Raw genomic sequence first — 25,211 nt, forward strand, 5'->3', positions numbered from 1 at the left:
GATGAACTTTCACCTTTTGCTGACCCTTTATGCTGTGCAGAGCTAATGTGTGTTTCTAAATCACTTGCACCTTTATTAGCAACTGACACATAAGTGCCAGCTTTACATGTCATACATTCTGCTTCAACGGATCTCGACCTGGACGAAAGCATGGGAAATTTTTGTGCAAATCTTCTGTAAATTTGCACTTTCGTTTGGGCATTGTTTCCACTCAGCTGTCATTTGCTGCTGCTGTCAAGCAACTGTTTGATGCCGAACACAGCAGCGCATTCGCGGAGAGATTGACAGGCAGGAATTTGGCCAATAGTTGCTGCAAGCCTCTTATAATCGACCAATTGGAGTGCGAGAAGGCGGGACTTACAAAGAGGGGTTAAAGCAATGCAAATATGCGCACACACACAATGAAGTGTTAGACCAGATGCACATCATAATGCAACTAAAGCTGAACATTTTCGCAAATTTAGTAATCCCGGCCGGACGCTTTTTTAAGGTCCGAAAAAGAGGACATCCGGGAAAAAGAGGACATATGGTCATCCTACGTTGGCAGCGGTGCAGAAATTACTTTTAACAAGGGGGCGAGGAGGAAACATTTAGAAAATAAATTTAAAGTGACTACTACTAACAGAAACACGTGTTGTAATATTAATATGTCATGCTTGGGTGGGGACAAAAAGTAAACAGGACTTACGGTGCTGCCTTGCTTGACAAAGCGCTCCGGGATGCTTTCGCTTCAAGTGTTCGTTCATGGCGGTTGTACTGCTGTGATAAGCCATTTCCAATTTGCATAGCTTACACAGCACCACATTGTTGGGTCTCTGGCTAAAATACTTCCATGCTTTAGATGACTGTAGGTGAGTTTTTTTTAGCTGCAGCTTGTTCTTCGGGGGAATCCATACTTAAACTGGGCGCTGCCATTTTAATTACTCCATTGCGACGTGCCGACGCATGTTATGCAATTCAACGTATTTCTGTAATTGATGACGTCGATTACATCGATGAATCGTCCCAGCCCTAACCATGAATATTTCAGTTCATCAATTGTAGCTCTGTTACACTACTGGTCAAAATCTGGCATAGTGTTGCATAAATAAAATCTTGAGCTTTTTGGTTTCTATTTAGTAAAATAGTGCACGTGGGAGAGGCAGTCCATTACACATTGCATTGAACCTTCAGTCAATTTGATCAAGTTGTATTGTATATATAGTTGCCATTTCTTGTTTTTCAGGTCTATAATTACTTGCAGGATGTCAGTCTTTCACAACAAACATTTATGATGATACACACCTTCACAGAGCAATGCTTTGTAGACTATATAATTGAATTATTTCACATGAGTGCATATGAGGCCGCTTTCTTTGTCTCTGACAGTGGGCTAGTTCACAGGGCTTCAGTGTACCGCAGCTCCTTCAGGGTTTAATGGCCTACACATAATGAGATTATTGCTTTTTCCCCGGACACATGCTAATTAATTCGTCATCATCCTTATTTGAGAGTAGTACACAGCTTTTTGTATTTGTAGATGGGTGTGCGAGCATATATTAGCTCAAATCAAATTTAAATAATAATGAAAGGAATTAAAGGGATAGTTCACCCAAAAGTTGAAATTCTCTCATCATTTACTCACCCTCATGCCATCCTAGATGTGTATGACTTTCTTTCTTTTGCAGAACACAAAAGAAGATTTTTAGAAGAATATTTCTGCTCTGTAGGGCCATACAATGCAAGTGAATGGTGACCAAAACTTTGAAGCCACAAAAAGCACATAAAGGCAGCATAAAAATAACCCATATGACTCTAGTGTTTTAATCAATCCTTCTGAAGTGAACCAATCAGTTTTGGATGTGAACAGACCAAAATATATCTTCTTTTTCACTATAAATCTTAACATTAGCAGTCTCCTTGGCAATCATGATGGCAAGCTCGATTACACGTCCTCTGCGCATGCATCAAGCACTAGTAAGTGTAATCAAGCTTGAAATCATGATTGTGCCTTGAGACTGCAATGGTAAAATGTACGGTGAAAAAGGAGTTCTGTTTCAGTCTGTTCTCACACAAAATCGATCTCATCACTTCAGAAGGCATTGATTAAAACACTAGAGTCATATGGGTTAATTTTATGCTGCTTTTATGTGAGTTTTGTAGATTCAAATCTTTGGTCACCATTCTCTTGCATTGTATGGATCTACAGAGCTGAAATATTCTTCTGAAAATCTTTATTTTGTGTTCTGCAGAAGAAAGAAAGTCATACACATCTGGGGTGAGTAAATGATGAGAATTTTGGGCAAACTATTCCTGTTTATTCCATGTGCTCTCACCTGCTGCTGTTTTTCTTAATTCTCTGTTTTGTAACATTTCAGACTTTGTCTCTGGGAGCTATGATTGTGTGTTAATTTGTTATATTCTGAATTGTTGCTGTGACCTTTATTTTGTGTCATAGTGTTTTGACAAATCTGATGTCATCTTATTTAGAGATATGAGCATTTGGGTTCTATCACATGATCCATGATGCTAAGAAAGAGAAGAAGCAAGAGAAAGTGTTTCACTATCTCAAACAGTCTTGAAAAACAGCAGTTTCTTTAAAAAAAAAAGAAAAGAAAAAAAAAGCATGACTGCCTGTGTTAGAGCTTTTTCTCAGTCATGGGAACTCTGTATATGCTGCCCTGTATGTCAAGCTATATATGCCTGCTGGTAGAACAAGTAAACATCCCTCATGCCTGTCAGATTTCTCCCTGCAGGCCAGTGATCTCCTCTAAACCTCAATTCCTCACACCAAACAGTTTAACATGTACTACAGGACTCAGTTTTTTGCAGTATAGCACCCGGGTGACCTCTGCACAAATGAACCATCCCCCTTCCCCTGATGCATTTACACATGAATTGGACATCTCTAGTTGAACAACATCACACTCCATGTTCGCTGTTATGTGCAACAAGCAATAGGCAAAATAGAAAATTGTAATTTGTTATTGCATGACACCCAGTCTTTTCCTCTCATCACATTCAATTCCAACTGTGAGCTCACAACTCTAAAACATGAAATTGTTTGACCTGGGGCTGACCTAGGGATTGGCATCATGAGGAATTTAACAAATCTGGTTCCTTAATGGTTCCATTCTTTTAGTATTTTAAAAATGCAATTCTTATTGATTTTCTTAAACCTGCTTGTCTAATCTTGCTAGGCTGTTAATTGGCTCTGTTTTACCTGGAAGTTGTGTGATTAAAGGGAGTTTTGTAACTGGCTGTCTTTTTTTCTCTCTCTCCTGTCAATATCTTGTGATGTAACAATGAGGAGTGATGATGACCAATAGAGAGCTTACAAAATATTGATGTGTTATTATTGATGTGTGCATTCCACAGGCACAGTTACTGCCTCTCCCACAGCCTGTTGCGGGTAGATGTGCAAAATTACTCACGCATGAAATACATTTGGACGAGGAGCTTGCGAACTGGATTCAGCCTCATCGCATTTTGCGGGTGTCAGGTGCTAGTTTCACACCCTGGCCACTTCCCAGATCCATGGTTTTGCCATTTCCCAATATTGTCGATCATCATTTGTTCGCAGTCGGCATGGGGATCATTGTAAGACATCGTCATATCGCCCAGCCCTACAGAATTATATATATAACCATTGATCTAGTGCACTTTAAAATGCACCTTGGCCCAAATCACTGCTTAAAGGAAAAAATACGAAGGTTAGACTAAAAAAATATATTATTTTAGAAGACCACAGATATTCAATGTTTTGAGTTTTCTGTTTCAACTAAAATCCAAATAGTAATTGAAGTGTTTTTCCAAAATGTTTTTCTTGGAAGTAGATGGTTGTTATAAGCTCCATGTGACTATGCATTTTAAAACATAGGTTTTCAGATGAATATCCACTTAATGCTAAGCTGTGTCTAGACTTAATTACTCACTATTGCTGATTAGAAAAGCAAAGTCATTCTCAGTAGCCTCTTTTGTAACCAGTGCTTTGTCATTTCTTTCTATTTTCTATCTTTTGTATTAGGGCACTAGGATGTGTCTCTAGATTCTTGAAATGGAATTGATGGAACAAAGTTAAAAACAGCCATTTCCTCTATCATGCTTTTAGATTTAGTACTTCCTCTTCTGTACTCAAGGTCTCATTCCTGTTCTGTCTCATTCTTTCTACACCCTGGCAAAAGTTCCCTTGTCTGTCAGCATGGGCACTGGGCAAGTCACATGTTGCTGTGTAATATGAAAGCCAGTTGTATGATCTCTGAAATCTCTGGTATCATATATTGTTCTCTTCTCCGCAGGCTTTTAAAGAAATGTTGTATGCCGCCCAGGACCAGGCCCCATCAGTTGAAGGTAAGTGATACTGATAACATCTGCATGTGTCTGTTTTCATGCAGACATGCATCATCTTATTTGGCCCCAAAGTAAAGGTAAAAATAGATAGATAATAGACAGACAGGCCGAAAGAAAGAGAATGAAAGAGAAAAAAGATAGCTTAAAAACCAACCCATAAACTTAAGATGTGTGCTTTAAGACCAGAACTGGGTCAAATTCACAAGTCAGATATAAGCGCATACTGTATATGCCTTAATAGTAATAGTGTAATCCTCTCTTATTCCAACTGCTATTCAAAATGCACAGTACACACCAGCAACTGCTGACTGGCTACTTCTTTATGCCACTGAATAAGTATCATGCTTAAAACAGCCCAAGCAACTGTTATTAGTCCAAAAAGAATGTGGCAAAGTGATGTGGAACTCTAAAACAGTCAACAAGTCTGGAACTACTTCGTGGACATTATTCAGTGTAGTGCCATATTTAATCTCTGATGGGATTGGTGCTGATGAAACTTTAGGAATACATCTTACAAAAAAAAAAATAAAAAAATCTGTAGACAAAAAAACCCCGAAGAAAACACAAATTGATATGATGTAGGACCCTTACAGCTTTATATGATGCATGCCATTCAAGAGACTAAGTCTATCTCTCACAGCCTCATTTTCATGCCTGTGAAAAATGAAATTTGCCGCTGCTGTTAATAAGGTCTATAGCCATTCAGTTAGCTGAAAATTAATCAACACCTTGAAATGTATGTCAACAGTCAGAATTAAAGGAAAAGTTCACCCAAAAATGAAAATTCTCTCATCATTTACTCACCCTCATGCCATCCCAGATGTGTATGACTTTCTGTCTTCTGCAGAACACAAATGAAGATTTTTTTGAAGAAAATCTCAGCTTTGTAGTTCCATACAATGCAAGTGAATGGGTGCCAAAATTCTGAAGCTCCAAAATCCATATAAGGGCAACATAAAAACACTCCAGACAACTCTGGTGGTTAAACCCATATCTTCTGAAGCGATATGATAGGTGTGGGTGAGAAACATCAATATTTAAGTAATTTTTCCTTCTCTTTCACTTTCTCCTTCTGTTTTTGGTGATTCACATTCTTTGTGCATATCGCCCCCCACTGGGCAGGGCGGACAATTTATGACAAAAAAATGACTTAAATATTGATGTTTCTCACATCAATCATAACGTGTCTGAACACATGGATTTAACCACTGGAGTCATTTGTATTACTTTTAAGCTGCCTTAATGTGGATTTTGGAGCTTCAAAATTTTGGCACCCATTCACTTTCATTGTATGGACCTACAGAACTGAAATATTCTTCTAAAAATCTTAATTTGTATTCAGCAGAAGAAAGAAAGTCATACACATCTGGGATGCCAGGAGGGTGAGTAAATCATGAGAGAATTACAATTTTTGGATGAACTATCCCTTTAAGAATTTTACCATGGTGTAGTACAGTCGGCTTTGGACACTCTCCTTCATTAAACCTCATGGTTTGATCGTATTAGACGATACCCTATGAGTTATGTACCTTTCCATTTTTTTCTCTCTCTCTGTTCAGTCTAGTTGCTTTTATCAAACAGACCCATTTCAATAGGGGAATAGTTTATTAACATCAATAAAAAGCCAAAATCAGTAATCAGTCAAAATCGATGATAATCATTAATAGAGGAAGGGCAAAGGTTAACCTCAGCCTTTGTTAAGTTATGGTGTCATAGTTTCAACAGATAACAGCGTAGCACAGAGCTGAGTTTGCATCAGTATGCCTGATAAGCGCACACACACACAAACAATTTTTTTTTTTTTTTTACATTCGGGCATGAAACATAACCCGTTAACTCGAGTGTTGATAGTATATTCTGAAATTGCTTGGCTTGTAAGTTGCTGGTGTTTGTACAAAAATAAATGGCTGTTAATGTCTCTGCCGCCCTATTCTTCTGGGTTAGACTGCACCCCTATGTTTTCAGAAAAAGAAAAAAAAGCTTTATTTTGTTTTGTTTGTGCTGTTTCAGCAGTTACAGAATGTTCTTTCTTTGATGTCATGGTACTTTACTGTTTTTTGCTTACATATCAGTAATTTAAGGGCTGAATGACTGGCCTGAACAACATTCACATCTCTGTAATGAATTAAAATGAAATTAAACCTAAGCATTTTTCTTGCAAACAAATAGTTCTGTGATATGTTTTTAATAGTATGGTCAGTCTATTAAATTTTTTTTAGCACGATTGATCGCATAATGTTTCATAGTTAATCACAATTAATCGCAGATTTGGAAAATGCTGAAATTTGACTCTATATACTTTTGCTGTCAACATGCATTTATTTCCTCCTTATGAAAGAAAACAAAACAAAATGTAACAACAATATTTCATAACATATTTCAAACAAAGCCTTCCACAGTATAAAGACAGAAATGCACTAAAATAGCACCAATTCAAGAAGCATTAGATATTTCCCAAAGTCTAAGTGGGAGGTTGACTTAATTAAAATAACTAGTCCCCATAAGTTGTGTATTCATTGCAATGGGCATTAAATCTCTTAAATTGTCATCCTCCACAATATTAATTGCCTGGCTGACTGTGGCTATCCACTTTGTAACAGCAATCATGAAGTGACATTCATGATTCGCGTCAAGGCATCAACACCAGCGTCAAGCGCTGCTTAGAACTCGACATGAAAAGCGGGGGTGGTGGGGAGGTTGGCTGGGGTAACTAAACAAATTACTGACACTTTTATCAATGGAGTACGTGAGCCTGTTAATGTTTTGTATTAATAATTATTTTCTAAAAAATTATAAAAAACAAAAATATAAATGGTGGGATAATTTGAATGGACAACTGTAAGAGGATTCAAAATCTTTTCGAAACATTCTTTGTATTTATGGAGTACGGGGAGGTTAGTTCATAATAAAAAATAATAATAAGCTACTGTTACATTAATTATTGAGCCAATATTAAAAAAAGGTTAATATAATTTCTGACTTTATGCAAACTAACATAAGCACACGGCAAGTAGACTGATGATTTTGCATAATAGATTTGCATATCATCATGGGAACATTTACTGAACCAATTATTGAAATGTAAATAACAGGGTATCCGCGGGTCCTTAAAAAGTCTTAAATTTACTTTTTAAAATTGAAGGACTTAAAGTCTTAAATATCTTAAATAAATTACAAAAAGTCTTAAATTTCGTTTGTTGAGGTATTAAATTTTGGGGCGTGAATAGAGGAGACGCTTAAAACAGCAGAATCTGCGCGAGTCATAATCATCTCTCTCTCTCTCACTCTCTCGTGCATTTAGCAGCTGACGCTTGAGTTTAGTGTGAGTGCGTGCAGGGAAGCGCATTTTTATTGAACTTATGATGTTACACATGTATAAACCTTCATAAACCCGTTAATCCGAAATGCAAATGCCGTTATTTTGCGTCGCTAACACTGTCGCTCCTGCTTATAATCGACAAAGCGGTCAACGTTAGAATTTGCAAGCGCACGAGGTTGGAGCGGTCTTTTGACGCCTTTCAAATTTTGGCATTTCCTTATTTTACACTACCTTTGACAATAATTGTAAAGCTAACAAAACTACTCAGCTGCAGAGTTACACCTGTTATATCTCATCTCTCGAGATCTAGGGCTGCCAACGCAATTGACACTGTTCTCGCGCTCTCATGACACACGTCACTTTTCTCACGCAGTGATAACGTCGCGGAGCAAAGAGGACACTGACAGCGCATGGACAGACAAGACAGAGCAGCTGCATGATGCTGCAAGTTATTCAGACCAATCGGGGGAAAACAACAGCATAGCGTCTCTCCCTCTCCTTCTCTTTCATAATTTAATCTGTTAACATTTTCAATACATCTTGTCAACTTTAAACGGCCATTTTTAATGAGTTTTTATTTGAGATATTTCACTCAAAAATTAAAATTGTCATCACTTACCTTCATGCTGTTGCAAACCTGTATGACTTTCTTATTTTAGTGGATATCAAAAGGAGATATTAGGGAGTTTCAGTCACCATTCACTTACATTGAATGAAAAACAAGATGCTGTGACAGTGAATGAGACTGAGACTAAACGTTTTGCTTAACATCTCCTTTTTTGTTCCATGGCAGAGAAAAATTCATACAGACTCAAGGGTGAGCAGTGATGACAGATTTTTAAATGAACTGCCTTTTAACTACCTGTTAAAGTATTTGTTAAAGGTATCTGCCAAGAACAAAATATATAAATGTTATTCAGCACATGCTAGACCTTATTCACAGCAGCGATATCTTTGATTTTTTAATGACAATGACAACAAGGCTGTGCGGGATAGATGTACAGTCTCTTCGATGAGATATACTGCAGTTTAAAGTGTTTTTGGATCATTCCGTGTACAAAACATTGAAAAAATATCTTTTCAAGGACACTCAGTTGACAAAAAACTCCAGACAACATGAGTTGTGGAAAATCAGATGGGATATTGAAGCTTTATACAGATTTACACCGTGCATGCCATTGAAGAAATGGTAAGTCTATCCCTCACAGCCTCGTTTCCATTCCCATTAAAAATCAAACATGGCGCTACTGTGAATAAGGTCTATAGACCAATCCTCTTAAAATTTCAGCGCATGTGCAGTAAGCGGTGGCAGAAAGCCCGCTGATTGTTGTGTTAGATTTGACAGATTAGAGGATTAAATGAAAGTATGACACAAAACCATAATAAATACAAACATATTCTTAGCGATACAATTACTATAATGATATGAGTTAATAACAAACGTAATCATGTTCGCTATAAATTTATGCTGCAAAGTTGTGAGTTGAAATGATCTCCTTAGTCCAGTCGGCTCTGTTGATGATCTTGAAGCCACAGCAGTCAACGAGAGCCCTCGGAATAATTTTTCAACAATGTAATCCAATAAATTTATTTTTTGCGCATGGTTTTTGCCAACACTTCTGTGTTTGACATAAGTGGTGACGTTGCCAAAGCATTGGTCTATTGTGTCACGTCTTGCTGGAAAGCAAGTGACTAAAGAGAAGGATCACGATATAGGCTACATACTTTAGGCTACATGTATTTTTATTTTTTTTTCACCCAATTTGGAATGCCCAATTCCCAGTGCGCTTTTAAGTCCTCATGGTCGCGTAGTGATTTGCCTCAATCTGGGTGGTGAAGGGTGAATCCCAGTTGCCTCCGCGTCTGAGACCATCAACCCGCACATCTTATCATGTGGCTTGTTGAGCGCGTTGCCATGGAGACATAGCGTGTGTGGAGGCTTCACGCCATCCACCGCGGCATCTGCGCTCAACTCACCACGCGCCCCATCAAGAACGAACCACATTATAGCGACCACAAGGAGGTTACCCCATGTGACTCTACCTTCCCTAGCAACCGGGCCAATTTGGTTGCTTAGGAGACCTGGCTGGAGTCACTCAGCACGCCCTGGGATTCGAACTAGCGAACTCCAGGGGTGGTAGCCAGCGTATTTTACCACTGAGCTACCCAGGCCCACAGGCTACATGCATTCTTAATGAAACATAAATACACAATAAAATATATAGCCTCAGTGGTTTTGTATTTACCAGCTAATGTTTTTTTTGCGAAAGTGGTCTTACATTTTTCTTTTATTTGGCCTTAAGTCTTAAATTTCATTCCTTCGAACCTGCAGATACCCTGAATAAAATCTGTCATCTATACAGGCGCATACTATTTGTCAGATTTTTAAACCAAGCAAGCTCAAAGAATTAAAAACTTGATGTGTGCATTCAAGTCAAGACATAGTATCGCCTACCTTCCAAGTGTATTCTCCAAATATTCCACAATATGCTTAATATATAGTAATTGGGGAAGAAAAGAACAACACACTGCACATGTAATCTGAGAGGACCTCTGATACACATTTGGTGTTATTACAGTCATTATTATTAAATTCTGTAATCAAAGTTTCAGCATAATATTGATGCATTTGTACACCCCTTCATACTATTATTTAGCGTTTAAAAAAAAAAAATAATAATTTAATTTGGGTGTGCAAGCTTTCATTTTGGGTGGCATTTGAGGGGCACCTCATGCAAAATAGCAGGGGCTGGAGCCCCTAGAGCCACCCTCTCTGCACGTGCTTGGATAGCAGATAACATATCCTAACCTAAAATCAGTGTAAGTTTACCTCTCTTCTGCACACGTGAAGCATAGTTATCCTTGGCTCCAGAGTGTAACCGAATTGCTTTGTCAGGATGTCATGTCTAAACCTATGCAATAAAGGAAACCTTTGTCTCGACTCGACTGTAACCCTCATGCTAACAGTTCAAGTTCTCGGGGCTTAGCCCAAGACCCACAGCTGATGGGGAAACTTATGGAAGATTGTTTCAGCTCTCAGATAAGCAGTGATTTGCATCCAAAGGTTACAGCACTAAATCACACGCACGTGTCCAGATGCTCATTTTTCCTACAATAGTGCTAAAGTTCCCAAGAGCCATAATCCTGCATACTGCATTGTGTTTTTTCTAAGCAGTGGGATAAAAGGTAGTTATGATTATCTAGAAATGACTATAATCTTCTGTCAAAGTTTGTGGTTTCTCTGGGTGGTGGTAAGTGTACTTAATGGGATTGTTTAAATGAAGCTATGATTTTGGAGGGGAAATTGTAGGAGCAGGGTTTTGGTTAATAAGATGCTGATTATTTTGATGACGTATGTCAGAAAGGGCTGATGTGTAGAGTCATAAACATCTAATTTTGAGTTTTTGTGTGCAAAGTTATACGCATGATTATGACAGCCTCGACAGTGAGATCATGGGCTCCAGACTCCTTAATGGAGATGAGAGGTTTCACCCCAGTACGTAATCTTTTCAGTAGAGCTCCAATATCTAGGTGCATTTAAGCAGGTTTATCAAGAGTTTAATTAGTGATGCACCAGTCAGGAAAATTGAGTCCAATGCAATCACCGACATTTTAACACTGTGATCGGCCGATATGATCTGTTCACCGTTATTTATTTTTAAAGTGCCCCGTTGTCATACTTACCAGTTTTATACTGCACTTATATGCCCACACTTAAAAATTACGTTGTTTACATTAATTGTGAAATGCTAACATTTATTTGAATTGAAAACAGTTATGAATAGTTCTGTTGTCACTATCAAAGATCAATGTGACATACTGGCTCCAGTGAGAAATCATTAGGATCTCTGATTTGTTTACTGTCTTTGGCATTTTGATATATTGCAAATACTAATTATTAAGCATCTGCATGAAGACGTGGTTCCGTTACTGAAGGTTAAACTGTAATAGCTGTTATTAGTAGTATTGCGCAAACATACAGATATATCTCTGATTTAAATTTAGGTTCTCACCAGATATCGGTGGGATGCAAAGCATGTTGGAGTGAGTGAAACTGAGAGCACGCATATTCGCTCAAACTGCTGTCTGACTGTCGCGATTAACTTTCCATCAAGATTTATATTTGCATCTTTTTGTTTTTTAATTCATTCTTACATCTGTTTGCAGTTTCTTTGTCCCCTAACTGTACAGCAAGTCATAATTACTACCGTAATGACTCTTGAAAATGGGCACCTTCAAATTCATACACATCCAATATTATATTTTTTAAAACAAACCAGCATATTCTGAGTTTCAGCATGTCTGAAAGTGTAAATCTGCAAATGCCAATAATTCACCCTCCAGTGGCTGCAGTGTCATGCTTCGAGGGCCTAGCAAGTGCTCATTCATTGGAGTAGCTGTGTATGTGTAATTCTGCACATGCTGCAATTAAGAAAAAGAGCGGCCCTGAATCTAAGCACAATCGGCCAATCGTCAATAACAGATTTAAGACGAATATCGGCTGAAAGCGATAATCTGAAATCTCAGTACAAAACCATTCCAGGTTCTAGATTTACCAACCACTGAAGGTCCTGTGATACGGCCAAGCATTCGCTGGATGATACTTTGAAGTTCCCAAGTGCTGAGGCAATCTGTAGTTTATTTTCTCTCTCAGGAGCTCCAGCTGCATCTAGTGAGCTGTGTATGTTCATCCCTGCCAGGCAGATATGAAACTGAGCTGAGTGTGTTTCCATAGCAGGCCAGAAACAATGACCCTGCTGAATGTCTCACAGGGGAGGGTTACCTAAACCAGTACTAAGAGGGACCCCCTATGGTAGAGCTGGAATAGACTGGATTCGTTAAAAATAAAATAAAATAAAAAATAAAATATATATATTCGTTCTGATTCTAAAACCTTCAGTATTAAGATGAGCAAGATCTAAATTCATTCTCCATGTGGCCCAATATTAAACTCATTGAACCTCACATGGGTATCATCACTTTAAATGGAGGATACCCAAAATCTTTTCTTCCTTTCTTTACCTTACATGTTTACTTGCGGATTTTATAGTAACTGATAAGTGTATTTTGATAAGTCATCAGCTTGCTCTGTGAGATTGTAGACCTGAAAGGGATTTTGAATCTGTACGTGACTGTGATTTAGTACTTTGACCAAGAAAGCAGTTCTTTATAAATCTTATATACCAAATACTTACACTACCAACTTGCACATCAGTGATTCTGGGCGGGTTCAAACAACATGTTCTTTATTCATGAAAAGTGGCTAATAATTCGTTTTCTAGCACATCTGAAACTCGTAAAAGAATCTGGTCAGTCAATCTGTGTTTGTGGTGGAAGTCACAGCTGGGAGTGAGGTTGTTTTTGTTTCTCTACAGGACAGGTGTTTTTTAAGCACTTACAGACCACAGTACTTACTATTCAACTGCATTTTAGCTTTGTCATGTGTAGGAACTGTTAGTTATGATGTTAATATTGTAAGCCTCCCACTCCTTCCTCACTTATCAAAGTGCTTTCGGGCTGCACACTTTGTGAGCTTACTTATGTAACGGCTTACTCTTAGTTGATCTCCCAGTTTTACTCCTAATGGGTCTCCACATTTGACTGGTTTGAAAATCCAAATTCAAAGTAGACTTGAAAACAGTGCAGCTAAAAACATTCTTATGGAGAAATGATACAGTTCTTATGGGGAAATGATCACACTGTGATTCATCATCTGTCTGTCTGGATTGTGTCAACCAGACTCCCTGTCAGAGTGCCCTGTTTTTTGTCCCCTCACAGGTAAATGTCAGACAGATACGTCTTTATGGTGTCAGAGTATTTACAGTCAACAGAAACAACTTCACATGCCCTCCAACTGTAAATGTTTGAAGTCATGACCCATGAACTGTTGTGATTTAAGACCATGTTTACTTAATTAGTCTTGAGTAGCGTTTTATAAGCTGGAGATCTGGCAAAACTATGCTGTAAATTAAAAAGATTAAATTAACACATTAATAATATTTAAATTGTACCTCAATTTCAAGGAAAATTCTGGGTTCAGTACAAGTTAAACTCAATCGACAGCATTTGTGGCATTATGTTGCTTATCACAAAAAATTGTTTTCGAATTGTCCCTTTTCTTTAAAAAAAAAAAAAAAAAGCAAAAATCTGGGTTACAGTGAGGAACTTACAATGAAAGTGAATTGGGCCAATCCATAAACTTTAAAATACTCAGTTTCAAAAGTACAGCCACAAGACGTAAACAATACTGTAAGTGTGTTTTGAGATGATTTGAATGTGATAAAATCTAGTGGTCGACCGATATATCGCAGAGGCCAATAAATCGGCCTTTATTCAGAATTTTTTAATTACCGCATCGGCCAATAAATTTTCCCGTTTTGCCGGTTTGTTTCTTGAGAGCGCAGAAAATTGCCTTCTTGCATGTGAAGTGACTGAGACGTAAACAATCAGTCATGGTTTGTTTTGTTGTTACATGCCATCGTGTTACTACAATAATAGACTGGTGTGCAACACCATCTCATTTAACAGTCTGCGTATCAGAGCTGCTGCAGACGCGTTTGAGCTCATAATGTGCTTGTCTGTTTCATTCTCCCTCTCTCTACTCAACAGTTCCCTGTAACTTTTAACTGTCTTGTCTAATGATAAATAGGCAAATATATGTGTACAAAGTTTGGTGATGGTAGCTCAAAAGGGATGTGCTACAGAGCCCCCTGAACATGCCCATCTTCTAGGTGGCACTACAGAACTTCCGCACTTTCAGTGCTTGGGCCCTAATAAAATTAATATCATATATACCGTCTGCAAATATGCGCATATCTCATTTAAACAGATGTAATAAACAAACCTCACAAAACTTGAGCAGATCCCTGTGGAGCGCTCATAAATCTTTCTCTGAAGCACATATTCTAACAGTCTCCCCTCAACAGTTCCCTGTCACCTTTAATTTTCTTTTCTAATGATAAAAGGCAAATATCAATAAAACTAATATCATATACCATCTGCAAATATGCAGATATCTCGTTTAAACAGATATAATTCACAAACCTCACGAAAATCCAGCATTTTCTACCCATCGAGCGCTCCTCTAATATCTTCCTCTGAAGCGTGTATTCGATCAGCCAGAATCAAAACTTAAAGATCAGTATAAAAAATTCCTCTGATTCACAAATCATGATGGTCAGTCCGTGACAATCCAAGCAGGCGATCCAGGCCATTTAAAATGTATGGAGCTCGCACTGGATCCGCATAAGTGTGTGAGAGCAACTTCAAAGTAAAAGCGCTTCACGGGTGCTATAAGTAAATGTCTTATTCACTATGCATTGTATGTACAATTGGTTTGATTCGGTATTTTTTGAGAGAGTGTGATTGCTAACGTGGACATGCCATCCATGGTTGCTGTACTACTGTGTATACTGTTATTTCCTTTTTTCCTAATATATTAACAATATGTTCATGTGCAAATAAATTACTAAAATTTGATTACTAAACAGAAATCAGAAGAAACTGCTACAGTTGAAGTCAGAAGTTTACATACACCGTAGCCAAATACATTTAAACTCAGTTTTTCACAATTCCTGGCATTTAATTGTAGAAAGCATTCACTGTCTTAGGTCAGTTAGGTTCGCTACTTTATTTTAAGAATGTGAAATGTCAGAATAATAGTAGAGAGAGTGATTTATTTTAGCTTTTATTTCTTTCATCACATTCCCAGTGGGTCAGAAGTTTACATACACTTTGTTAGTATTTGGTAGTATTGCCTTTAAATTGATTACTTTGAGTCAAATGTTTTGGGTAGCCTTCCACAAGCTTTTCACAATAAGTTGCTGGAATTTTGGCCCATTCCTCCAGATAGAACTGGTGTTACTGCGTCAGGTTTGTAGGCCTCCTTGCTTGGAGTCTTTGTCCATTTGGAAGACCCATTTGTGACCGAGCTTTAACTTCCTGTCTGTTGTCTTGAGATATTGCTTCAATATATCCACATAATTTTCCTTCCTCATGATGCCAACTATTTTGTGAAGTGTACCAGTACCTCCTGCAGCAAAGCACCCCCACAACATGATGCTGCCACCCCCATGCTTCAAGGTTGGGATGGTGTTCTTCGGTTTGCAAGCCTCACCCTTTTTCCTCCTAACATAACGATGGTCATTATGGCCAAACCGTTCAATTTTTGTTTCATCAGACCAGAGGACATTTCTCCAAAAAGTTAGATCTTTGTGCCCATGTGCACTTGCAAACTGTAGTCTGGCTTTTTTTTATGGCCGTTTTGGAGCAGTGGCTTCTTCCTTGCTGAGCAGTCTTTCAGGTTATGTCGATATAGGACTCATTTTACTGTGGATATAGATGCTTGTCTACCTGTTTCCTCCAGCATCTTCACAAGGTCTTTTGCTGTTGTTCTTGGATTGATTTGCACTTTTCGCACCAAGCTACGTTCATCTCTAGGAGACAGAATGCATCTTCTTCCTGAGCAGTATGATGGCTGCGTGGTCACATGATGTTTATACTTGCGTACTATTGTTTGTACAGATGAATGTGGTACCTTCAGGCGTATGGAAATTGCTCCCAAGGATGAACTAGACTTGTGGAGGTCCACAATTTTTTTTTCTGAGGTCTGATTTCTTTTGATTTTCCCATGATGTCAAGCAAAGAGGCACTGAGTTTGAAGGTAGGCCTTAAAACACATCCACAGGTACACCTCCAGTTGACTCCATTTAGCCAATTAGCCGATCAGCAGCTAATTGACTAAAGGCTTGACATCATTTCCTGGAATTTTCCAAGCTGCTTAAAGGCACAGTTAACTTAGTGTATGTAAACTTCTGACCCACTGGAATTGTGATATAGTCAATTAAAAGTGAAACAATCTGTCTGTAAACAATTGTTGGAAAAATTACTCATGTCATGCACAAAGTAGATGTCATAAATGACTCGCCAAAGCTGTAGTTTGCTAATATGAAATCTGTGGAGTGGTTAAAAAAAGGAGTTTTAATGACTTCAACCTAAGGGTATGTAAACTTTTGACTTCAACTAACTACCATTAAAAATACAATATTATTTTTTACAAAGTTAAAGTTTTGTGTGAAATTAAATATAGTGCTAAATAAGTTTATTTTTTAGCAATTTTATGTTTATGATATTTTCTATATTAAATTTTGTGATATATCGGCATTGTATCGGCCTATCGACCACCCTGCTCTCTGGATATCTGCCATTAAAAAAACAACATATCGGTAGACCACTAATAAAATCGCTTACTAACCTTTACCGTCTTAAGTTAAATCCAATTTTACAACTTTGTTGCCACGATGAGGATTCTGGTAAACAATGATTTAAGCTACTTTACAGTTCAAATAATACATGAGTTTTAACAGATGAATTGATTTAAGTGCTTTTATCAAATTACTTCCAGGCTTCACAGTTCTTCATTTAACCTCCTGAGATCAGAATGTAACTGCTGTGTACATTTTCCATTTCCCTTTTTGATTTGTAATTAGTAGCACCTTGTAAACATGCAGAGAAAAGGGCAAATAGTTTTCCTTAAAAAAAAAAAAAAAGAGGAGGTCCAGATATGTGGACAGCAGGACTATGTTGTGAAATTTTAAATAATACCAAAGTCATATATACATTTTTTTTTTTTTTTTTTTGTTTATTATGTTTCCAGAAGTGTTGGTTACTCATGTTTTTGGAGACATTACAGCTGATTTTCTGTAAAGCTGCTTTGGAACAATGTGTATTGGGAAAAGCACAAATAAAAAAATATTCAAATCAATTTTTTTTTTACTTGATTTGACTTGTTACAATGTTTTTCTGCTTTGGCAACAAAATCTCAACGTTCTCTCTTTGCTGTCAAACAAACACTTGATAGCCAGTGTTGAAGCATTTTACCAATCAGAAATTAGCATAAGTAATTCTGATTCAAAATAATGGCCATCATCACCCAATCACTGCCAACCATGTTTATATAAAATTATACAATACAGGGTTTTTCCTAGGTCAAAAATGGTTTTCGGTGGTGGCCAACGTACACGTTTTTTTTTTTTTTTTTACATAATTGCAATTAATATATAAGATAAGTTGTTTCAAGTTTGTAATGAATATTATTTATTTATTTGTATTATTTATATTATTATTTATTTTTGATCGTCTGAGCATCTAGAAAGGTGCTGTGGGAAATCAAACTAACTTAACACCTTATTTCTATAGGGCTAGTTATAATATGAATAAACCATTTTACTGATTTGGAACTGTGCCTCTGTAAATATGTTTGTTTCCTACTTCATAACAGATATTGTTCTTTCTTTTATCAGACTCTTAATAATTTAGGAATCATTGTGATTCTAGGAATATTTGACCAGGTCAGTTTGTTTCCTAATATCAAACATCATTAGAACAGGAAATATATTAAATTATTACACACTACTTTCTTCATAATTTATGTTCTACAATGTAGCCTACTTGCCCTTATGTTTACCATAGTTAACACCATGGATTGCTCCTCATTTGATAGTTAGGTAGTCTTTCTAAAAAAAATAAACTATTCATTTGTTCTGAAAAAATAATAGTTTAAATAAATTTAAAAACTTTATTACAACTACCACAGTTGTAATGAAAACATCGATTAAAGTTTACTGTGATAAATGTTAGTAAGGGTGTGTTGATGTGTAGATGTAAAAAGTCTTGTCATAGACTGTTAGTTGGTGATGTCAAGTGACGTCATTGTTCCGTGAACATTTCCTGCTTGTCAAAACAGAGACTAATTAGCAGAGATGGGCCACTTCTATTAAAATGAATGGGAGAAATTGGAATGCCCAACAGTCAACCCGCCTTACAGGTAAAATAGCTAGTCACCTTTTAGATACAGAAATCACCTGTCAATCAACTCGAGAACATGCATGCGCATAAGCTATACAGGATGGTATAATTGCGTTTATAGCGTAATCTGAGGTAAAGAAAACTATTTATTATACCAGTTGTGACAGAACGACATGCCCTTCCCGTGGATAATCGTTGCCCCACCTCACATAATGGAGATTGCATGATCCCAAAGAAGAGCCTTATCACCGTTGCCTTCAAACACAGTGGGTCTCTCCTCGGGAGAACAGTCTCTACCTGCTAGTGTCTTTACAGCTCCAGAAATGGACCGCATCTAACTTGCACTGGACCCGCACCCCGGAATGCCGGCACGAGTTGGAGCACACGTCGCGGCCAACGGGCCAGGATGCGGGGCTGCTATTCCCCTCGAGTGCCGAGGCCCAGGGAAGCTGGACCGCTCGAAGCCACACAGTGTTGTCAGATTTGACTGCTTATTTGAAATATGTTCTTTTATCGTAATCTTGACCAACTGTTTTGGAGATTTTGGTCTTTCACCATTGAAGTAGATAGGAGCTGCGCTTTCATGCCACTTCTTTACTTAGAAAAATAGCGGCCAAAACTGCCCAAGAACGTTCCAAATACGGCAGCTGTGTGGACCGACTTACCTTGAAAAGAGACTTTGTTAAAAGGACCCGGAAATACATCTGCATCGTTCTAATTTCTTTGTTTTTATTTACATTCTTGAAATGATCTATTGATGCTGGTGCAGGTGTTTTCTCTTTCCCTCGTCAGTAGAGTTCAGAATGTATGAGCTGTCTTGCCATTTGAAATGGTTGAATTGCTCCATAGCTCTTTAAAATAGAAAATTCTCATGTAGAATTCAAATGGGTTGCATGAGGTTTGTTATGTGCCATGGCATCGAGGGAAGCCCATTAATCGCACATGTGATCCACTCTGCGCTGTCCTTTCATTGGAGCTCGCGTATCGAGGGAAGCCCGGTTGACGTGCACACAGGTGCTCCAGTACACAGTAGTAGGATAGAGAAGAGTGCGTCGCTTGCCCGTGAGATTCTCGGTGGATCGCGCAACATGCAAGTGATAACAGTCTTCAAATAACCCGCGCACATCCACGTACCACATGAGAAGCATCTTTTGCCGATTTGTCATAACATTTTTGTCCATTTTCACTGCAGGAAAAACCCTGCATTATAAATTCTGAATCTATGTACTGATTACGATTGTCCCATGTCTGCCAAACATGTTGAGTGGTCTAAATGTGTGTTGTTTTGTCACTTGACTCGGTGCGTCAAAAGTTTATCCCTTTACTGACAGCCTAGATTGTCCTGAACAGATCGGATTAAATGAAATGAAATGACACATAGCGAAGGCAAAACACACTGTCTACACAGAAGGATGTGGGGTCGCATGAGGTGAAATCCTCCAAAAATTGACCCCATTCACTTCTATTGTAAGCGCCTCACTGTAACCACGATTTTGCTTTTTTTTTTTATTAAAGAAAATTAGCGGAGTTTAAATTATTTTTTTGTGGTAATCAATGTTAATCACAAATGCTGTCAGTTGAGCTTAACTTGTATTTCACCTGTAATATTGCTTTAATATTTGACTATCAAAAAAGGTTCATTTGAATCTTTTTTTGAGTGCATGTAATGACTTGATAGCAGAACTCCCATTCTTATGATCTCTAGCACAGAAACTGTGACGTGAACTCGGAATAAGATTTTCTGTGGCCTGTGTGTGAAACTGCTATTTTGTCTCCAATGATGCCTCAGACATTTGGTCATTGTCACACTAGCACAATCTAACACATGCCTGATTTATCTGATTTACTGCTCTGCAAATAGAGCTTCACTGCTTGTTTTCTCCATACCTCACATACATGCGCAACCTCAGGTGTTGGAGCTGTGAGGGAGAATGGTGTTTTCCCTTCATTTCTCCTCTCATGCTAGATAGGACTACATCTCACTCAGCATCACTCAGTATGTTTACATGCACAGTCATAATCATGCTAAACCAGGTTTTTGGGTAGTTGAACTACATTCTTTTTCTGTCTGTCTAAGTATACATGAGACAATGCGTAATAGAATATTTGAAAAAGGACATCAGCTGAGAAAGTGACAGATGTTTTCCAGTTTTTGCGTCATATTGGTGTGCAAAACCAAACGAAAGAAGTCAGCTATTTAGCTTCTCAACAGCAAGACTCATATAATCGACACAACATGGAAAATGTTACAGAGTTTTACAACATCTGCAACAATATGAATGCCGTCTCCTCATCCATCCAAAAATGTAAGTTCCGAGCGTTTGCCATTGTGTTGCGTTTAACTTGCTGGTTAAATACACAACCGCATCACCTTTGACTTTCAGAGCATGCACACAATCCTGAGGCCAGTTGTGGTCCAATTTAATGTGTATACTTGCAGGGCAAAGCCGAGCTGCAATTGTATTATCTAGGTCTGTTAGTCGCACTTCGCAAAAAACAGTGTGTACAATTTCAGTATGACTAAAGCATTTTTATTTTTGACAAATTAAAAACGCAAATTATTGTTTTAGTTCGGCCTAAATAGAACTTTTAAAATGTAAATGTAATCACTGTCCACTTTATTTTTTCCCGCCTAACGTTTTACTCTTTCTTCTTGATTTTAGTCGCAGATGAAGACACTGTCAAGAGATACTATGCCAAGTTTGAGGAGAAGTTCTTCCAAACATGCGAGAAGGAGCTGGCCAAAATCAACACTTTCTATTCAGGTAAACAAGTGTAAATATTAGACTTAATGTAAACCTCACAGTTTCTGTCTGCTCCCTTTTGTGTCCTTTTTTATGTCATTATTATACATTGTCATTACCCATCACAGGGAGATTTATCTGAACTAAAACAGACATTAAACCACTCTGCAATACTGCCAAAGTGTTTGACTGGGGTTAAACAAAGACTGCAATTATTTTATCATACCCCAATACATAACCACCTGCTTTCTCTTTGTTTTACTTCGTCCATGCATCCATCCATGCGTCCGTCCGTCCGTATGTCTGTCCATCCATCCGACTTTATGTATTAACAATGTTTCCCTCATTTCACAACACAGAGAAGCTCGCAGAAGCTCAACGGCGTTTTGCCACGCTACAGAACGAGCTGCAGTCGTCTTTGGACGCGCAGCGTGAGAGCAGTCGAGCCACGGGCCTGCGTCGCCGGCGCACCGTGTTCCACCTGTCGCAGCAAGAGCGCTGCAAACATCGCAATATCAAAGACCTGCAGCTGGCCTTCAGCGAGTTCTACCTCAGCCTCATCCTGCTGCAGAACTACCAGGTCTGAAATCACTCAGTGCTCAACTGTTTGATGATGAAAGTGTTGGAACAAACATAGAAGGATGTCTAGACATTTTTAGCCTAGTTTTTTTCCATGAAATCTGGAAAATTCCAGGTTTAATCTTTTGCACATTTTGCTCATAAGATAACACTCAATCAGTAGTAACTTTTACAATAAATCAGATTTTACTGCCTAATAAAAACTCATATTGGCTGTTTTTGCAGTCTTTCAGCTGTGCTTTGACTTTGCTCTGTATTCTGTTTCAGAATCTAAACTTCACAGGTTTCCGTAAGATTTTAAAGAAACATGACAAGATCTTTGAGACGGTGCGAGGGGCAGACTGGCGTGTTGCCCATGTGGAAGTGGCTCCTTTTTACACCTGTAAAAAAATCACTCAGCTAATCTCTGAAACCGAGGTACCATTTACACATTTTTCATAAAGGCTTAAGTATACTTCGGTCAGACCCAGACGTACACTACGGTTGATGCAAATTTCATCATCAGCATAGTGCTCGAGAACTAAACGCTTGCACCTGGAATTATTTGCACTAATTGCTGTGTCCACAAGGTGGCAACACTCACAGTTGAGCCTTTGCTTTTAGAAGAAGTGCTAGAAGATGTAATCGCCACTAAACATCAGGAGATGAAGATAGACACAACAAAAGTGGATGTTCGTCTGAAAAGCACCTATGTAAGGAGGTCAGGAGATAATTGCCTTTGTATAATTCGAGTCTGAAGGAATATAAAGACATCTTTATGGGACTAAACTCCTAAAGAGAAATAGTCCAGTATCTCATAGCAGTCGTAGCACGCCAACCGCATGTATATGCGCGCACAGTCAAATAGAGTATACTTTGAAAGGCTAGCATTCGACTGTACGCTGACGCAAAACGTTCGCGTCAAAACCAAAGTATACTTTGGCTTTAACTGTGTATACCCAAATGACTTTCTCCATGTTCTGACCTTTCAAAAGCATCTGTATCTCAAACAAATGTTCTCATACTTCTCAGAATCACAGCTTATGTTTATGCAACCTCTCTTTTCCTTAAACAGATTTGTGTCCAACTGGTCAGACTAATTTAATGATTAGTTTACTTAATTTAACAGCATGTTTTCAAACCCCTAGACCCTCGTTACCACAGAGCTGGAAGGGGGAGACAGACAGAAGGCCATGAAGAGGCTGCGAGTGCCCCCACTGGGTGCAGCACAGGTAGGACGTCATGTGGCCTTCACAAGGATTTTTTTTTTTTTTTTTTTTTACTGAGAAAACCTCATTAAAATGACGTGAACATCCCAACCATCTTTGTTCTATTTCTTAGCCTGCACCATCATGGACCACTTTCAGAGTTGGACTGTACTGTGGTGTCTTCATTGCTTTAACAGTCACTGTCATCATCACAGGTAAACAGCCTCTGATCTCTCAGTATTTGCTTGTAGTTACTTTACCAGGTTTGATATTTCTCTCAGAGGACTCAAGATTATAAGAATAACATGAGTTTAGTGAAAGAATAGTTCCCTTTGGCGCAAGTCCCGTCTTACGGTTCAGTGATCGGATTCTTGCTCGAACCTTCAGATCCTGCTGGAATGTTGGATCTGATGGTTCGAGATAGAAGCCGAGCGATGAGGGACAGCTCTGCTGAGCTTTTAAGGCAGAGGCTGGATCGTGATTGGATGAGATGCTTGATTTGAATAAAAAGATGATGTAATGCTTACAATCCTCTGCTAGAACTATCGCATAGGCTACCATTTCCACTATCTCTAAAGTTATGAGTACCTGAAAGTTTTATCAGAGGCATTCAAATGAATATAAACAGATATGTAACCTTGCTCAACGATTAACAGTTTTGTAATTTTAACAAATACAAGGTGTTTTGTTTATATGCAGGTGTGGTAAAGCTTATAATAGGAGAAGAGAAGAATGTGTGGCCCCTGGTCAGAATTTATCGGGGTGGTTTCCTTCTCATCGAGTTCCTTTTCTTGTTGGGCATCAACACGTATGGCTGGAGGCAGGCCGGTGTGAACCACGTCTTAATATTTGAGCTCAACCCCCGCAATAACCTGTCTCACCAACATCTCTTTGAGGTAACTAGATAGCTGTGTTTGAAGTTCTGTAAAATAAAGTAAATTATTTGTTTATCTTTTTAATCTTAAAAAAGGTCATTTTAAACCACCTGGTTTGTTGTAGCTGTTTTATTAAATTAAGATATGATGGTAATAACGTTATAGAATTATTTTATGATAATTTCATTTGTTTATTATGCTCATTATGATGAGGTTTATATTTATTTTGCACTTAAGTAATGTTGGTAGGGCTGTCATGATTATGAAATTTGGCTGACGATTAATTGTCAAACAAATAATTGCGATTATGATGATTAATTTTCATTTTAGGGCTTTCACGATTAATTGTTACATTAAATTTTAGTTTTATATATCTTGCCAGAAGCTTCCCTGCTTTGTCCCCCGACTCAAAGTATGACTGTCTTGCCCTGAACAACCAGAACTCCACTTTCCTCCACAAAATAGTATTATATCTGTATTTCAGTCAGGTCAGTTCTCTGAGGCCATCAGACGACATTCGGCGCTTAAGCTCTGCCTCGGCACTTTTAATATTCTCTTCCAAATCCACAAGTTCACGTGCTTTGGATTTTTTGGTGAATGAGGCATATTGTATGATCCGACCCCTAAGAACTGCCTTAAGTGTCTCCCAAGCCACGCCCACAGAAGATACTGAGGACCAGTTGGTCTCCACATAAACATTGATTTCAGTCTTTAGCATTTGTTGGAAATCAGGATTTTGCAAAAGGGATACATTAAAGCGCCAACTATATGATTTCTTTTTCTCTGTATGTGGCAACATCTCTAAACTCACCAGGGTGTGATCTGAGATGAAGATATTTCCAATTGAGCAGTCAACAACAGATGAAATGAGGGATTTAGATATTTAAAAAACAAAATCTATTCTAGAATAAATCTTATGAACTGATGAAAAAAAACGTATAGTCCCTACCAGATGGGTTCAAAAGATATCTGCAAGACCAAGATTTTTACACATCCTGTGAAGCGTCAATGTTGCTCTAGGGGGCTTACACACTTTTGCTTCACTATGATCAAGGACTGAGTCCATGAAAAGATTAAAGTCTCCACCTAATATTATATCATGAGGGGTACCAGCAGCATGCAACATCCCTTCAAGATCTATAAAAAAATCCCTGATCATCAGTGTTAGGTGCGTAAATATTAGCCAAAATCAACCTTTGCCCCTGAATGTCTGCTAAAACAATATTGACTCTTCCTATTTTATCTTTAATCTGTTTGAGAAATTTGAATTGTAGATGTTTATTTATCAGTATAATGACTCCGCTACTCTTACTTGAACCAACACTAAAGAAAACATGTCCACCCCATATCTTCCCAAATTTTTCAGCTTCCT

At 38.1% G+C, this 25,211-nt stretch overlaps 1 protein-coding gene across 1 annotated transcript in view; it reads left to right on the plus strand.

The window, feature by feature from the left end:
• The window catches only part of LOC127441125 (xenotropic and polytropic retrovirus receptor 1 homolog), a 41,803-nt gene that overhangs the window by 3,496 nt on the left and 13,096 nt on the right, over positions 1-25,211 (plus strand). The window contains exons 2-8 of the mRNA XM_051698340.1: positions 4,278-4,329; positions 21,118-21,219; positions 21,558-21,778; positions 22,045-22,194; positions 22,905-22,988; positions 23,098-23,179; positions 23,664-23,860. Of these exons, the coding sequence (XP_051554300.1) occupies positions 4,278-4,329; positions 21,118-21,219; positions 21,558-21,778; positions 22,045-22,194; positions 22,905-22,988; positions 23,098-23,179; positions 23,664-23,860 (888 nt within the window). The remainder of the gene's footprint in view (positions 1-4,277; positions 4,330-21,117; positions 21,220-21,557; positions 21,779-22,044; positions 22,195-22,904; positions 22,989-23,097; positions 23,180-23,663; positions 23,861-25,211) is intronic.

Source organism: Myxocyprinus asiaticus, chromosome 5 (assembly GCF_019703515.2).
Source record: "Myxocyprinus asiaticus isolate MX2 ecotype Aquarium Trade chromosome 5, UBuf_Myxa_2, whole genome shotgun sequence".
Lineage (NCBI taxonomy): Eukaryota > Metazoa > Chordata > Actinopteri > Cypriniformes > Catostomidae > Myxocyprinus > Myxocyprinus asiaticus.